This window comes from Mandrillus leucophaeus, unplaced genomic scaffold, assembly GCF_000951045.1.
Source record: "Mandrillus leucophaeus isolate KB7577 unplaced genomic scaffold, Mleu.le_1.0 Scaffold629, whole genome shotgun sequence".
Classification (NCBI taxonomy): Eukaryota; Metazoa; Chordata; class Mammalia; order Primates; family Cercopithecidae; genus Mandrillus; species Mandrillus leucophaeus.
This window is the reverse complement of record NW_012106797.1, coordinates 1938767-1942257: the sequence shown is the minus strand read 5'-3', so window position 1 is coordinate 1942257 and position 3491 is coordinate 1938767. Positions and strand designations below refer to the sequence as shown.

The 3491-nt window shown below is 50.0% G+C and overlaps 1 protein-coding gene across 4 annotated transcripts in view; it reads left to right on the top strand.

The window, feature by feature from the left end:
• The first annotated feature begins 807 nt into the window (after positions 1-807).
• METTL13 (methyltransferase like 13) overlaps positions 808-3491 on the top strand; it is an 18085-nt gene continuing 15401 nt past the window's right edge. Inside the window, exons 1-2 of one of the 4 annotated variants that reach the window (XM_012000440.1) lie at positions 808-1408; positions 3012-3311. In XM_012000440.1, the coding sequence (XP_011855830.1) occupies positions 1256-1408; positions 3012-3311 (453 nt within the window). In that variant the 5' untranslated portion in view covers positions 808-1255. The remainder of the gene's footprint in view (positions 1409-3011; positions 3312-3491) is intronic. The other 3 variants (XM_012000439.1, XM_012000437.1, XM_012000438.1) reach the window with 3 other exon arrangements.

Sequence of the window (3491 nt, the reverse complement as noted above, 5' to 3'; positions counted from 1 at the left end):
GTGGTGTGCACCTGTATTCCCAGCTACTTCGGAGGCTGAGGTGGGAGGATCCCCTGACCCCTGGGAGGTGGAGACTGCAGTGAGCCATGACTGCATCACCGCCCTGTAGTCTGGGCGAGAGTGAGACCCTGTCTGAAAAAAAAGTGCCCTTCACAGAAGCTTCCTCAGGGTATTAGCATGAGGATGTGAAAGTACAGTATGTTTATCAAACAATAAAATAAGCAGTTATAGGTAACGTCAGAATAACAAGGAGGCCAATTATCAAAATGAAAGGCTAGAGTTTTGCATGTTGTGCTTTGAGTGGAGAAGGAAGAAGGAGGGGAGGCACCTCTGAATGCCTAGTTGTTACTTTTTCGTCCTGAATTTTCACGTTATTACACTTTTGATAGCAGAATCCTGTATTTTGGTGCAGAGGTGGCAAAATAAGGCGGGGACTGGTGGTGCGCAGAAGCTGACAAGGTTAGAATGTGCAGCGTTTTTACGACAGACTGGCTTTACTCATTTCCTGCCTCACTTCTCTCCGATCTGCATAGGTTTTTCTTTTCATCTTCCGTTATCAATACGCTCCCGTCTGCCGCGCTCCGCCCCTGTGTGGCGCACGATCGCAGTCAGTGGATTAAGCCGGCTCCAAGACAAAGCGGACGCCGAGCCCGGGAAGGAAGCGGGCTCTCCGCCCCGCCTAGAGGGAAGGCCCAGCCCCAGCACAGCAGCGCTCCCTCGGCACCCGGACGTGACCTAGTTCTCACAGAGGCCCGGCCTCTTCCGCCACAAGTGCGGCCCGCGGTCCCGCCCCGTCCCGTGAATGGTCGGCCGGTCTCACGTCTAAAAAGCGTTTAGGTGCCTGCGACCGAGCCTCGGGAGAAAGGCGAGCACGTCTCAGCCAATGAGGTGATAGAAATGCAAAGCAGCGACCAACGACTAGCTGGGATGGGCTGGGCCGGCCGACGAATCACGAGGTCTCGCACCCGGATATGGTTGCTGGGCTCGGAAATCTAGCTCGGGAAAAGCGTGAGGGACTCTTCACGTGGGGCAAGGACAGCAGGCGCGGAGGAGGGGGCGAGCGTGTGTGAGATTCAGTGGCCCGTGCGTTTGTTGTGTAAGGGTCATCCAGGGGGAACAAATCAATGTGGCTGTTTTGTCGTGGAAAGAATTGCCACTGCAGTGTCCCGGAGCCTGCGTGTGGTGGGCAAGCTCCTCAGATGGTATCTCACAGGGAGTAGGGGAGTCTTGAAAACGCAGCTCCGGCGGTAGGAACATGAACCTCTTACCTAAAAGTTCCAAGGAGTTTGGCTCCGTTGACTACTGGGAGAAGTTCTTCCAGCAGCGAGGAAAGAAAGCTTTCGAGTGGTATGGAACCTACCTGGAACTGTGCGGGGTTCTACACAAATACATCAAGCCCAGGGAAAAGGTGAGGAGCGCGGCCTGTCAGCCCTTCGTACGTGCTCCGGAAGGTGGGAACTAGTAACAGGAGTCTTGCACTTGGTGGACAGTGACAGGCGGGAGGACCCTAGCTGGACGCATATTTCAGCATTTCCTGAATTGTCCCTGCTAAAAGACAAACTAAAATACTCTTTCAGCCTGGGCGTGGTGGCTCACGCTTGTAATCCCAACACTTTGGGAGAGCGAGGTGGGAGGATCGCTTGAACCCAGGAGTTCGAGACCAGCCGGGGTAACATAATGAGACCTCGTCTCTACAAAAAATGAAAAAAATAGCTGGGCGTGGTGGCGCGCATCTGTAGTTCCAGCTACTCGGGAGGCTTAGGTGGGAGGATCGCTTGAGCCCAGGAGGTTGAGGCTGCAGTGAGCCATGATCACTCCACTGCACTCCAACCTGGGTGACAGAGTGAGACGCTGTCTCAAAAATTTTTTTTAAAGGTTTGCAGGTAATAAACCTCCCACCCCAACTCATTCTTGGATTAATGACCCTACTTGAAGAGTGACTTCCAATCTTCTGTCACTGTGCATTCCTGTGCAACCTGCGGCAGGTGTGACTTTGTGTATGAATTTGTTTTTCAAATAGTTGTTCAGTACTCCCCGAGTTTCAGGGACTGTGCCCAGTCCTTAAGCTATAAGAGCATTAAGACATAAACCCTGCACATGTTCCAGAAGTGAAACGTGATAAGTACAATAATGGGTTTGGTAATAGGTGAGATTGTACTGGAGGTTGGGAAGGAGGAAAGGTAGAAAACTAACATTTGTGGGTAAGCTTTATGTGCCAGACCTTTATTGTGTGCCGTGTATATGCATGTGCAGTCTTTCAATTCTCATCATAAACTCAGGTGAGTGGCCCTGGATGCATTTTACAGATGAGGAAACTGAGGCCTTGAGAGCCACTTTTTTTTTTTTTGCCCAAGATCATGCCCAAGTGGTCATGTGGGGATTTAAACTCAGGCCTGTCTGGCTCCAAAGCATATGCACATCTCTTTGTACCATGCTTTTCCAGAGATGGCAATATCAGAATTTCTAAGTTTGAATGGAAGATTGCTCCCTGGAGAGGGAGACAACAATCTGAATTTTAAGTTTGGCTTCAGAAAATAGCTGAATATTGTGAGATGGAATCTGTGATGGAAGTAAGATTTGAATCCTCACAAAGTGTACTTTATTGTCTAATGGAGCCAAAGGCATGAGTAGATTGAGGAAATAGGGTTATTCCCGGCCTAGGATTTCAACTATAACTCTATATTTGGATTCTCTGACTTCCTATTAATTCCCAAGTAACAAGTGCATGTTTTAGAGAAAAGAACAATTATGATTAATTTGTTTCTGCAACACAAAGCCCATTCTTATATAACTTGTATTGTAGCTGAATGTGGTTTTCACTAGCGAGTATATATGTGGTGTTTCAAGATAGAGTCTAGAATCAGCTCTGCAATGTTGCTGTTTCCCTGGTAGTAGCATCTCCACCTTCTGCAAATGTGCCTCAGCCAAGGTGAGACTTGATTCCTTGAAGTACCTGAAGCACAGTCCTTTGCTTTGATTACCTCCCTCTTGTCTGCGAATTTTTTCTCCAGGTGCTGGTGATTGGGTGTGGCAACTCAGAACTGAGTGAGCAACTGTATGATGTGGGCTATCGGGATATAGTGAACATCGACATCAGTGAGGTTGTCATCAAGCAAATGAAGGAATGCAATGCCACGCGACGGCCCCAGATGAGCTTCTTGAAGATGGACATGACACAGATGGAGTTTCCCGATGCCTCGTTCCAGGTGGTGTTGGACAAGGGCACCCTGGATGCTGTCCTGACAGATGAGGAAGAGAAGACCCTGCAACAGGTGGACAGGATGCTGGCTGAGGTTGGCCGTGTCCTGCAGGTGGGCGGTCGCTATCTCTGCATCTCCCTGGCTCAGGCTCACATCCTGAAGAAAGCAGTGGGCCACTTCTCCCGGGAGGGGTGGATGGTGAGGGTGCACCAAGTGGCCAACAGCCAGGACCAGGTGTTGGAAGCAGAGCCTCAGTTCTCCTTGCCTGTCTTTGCCTTCATCATGACCAAG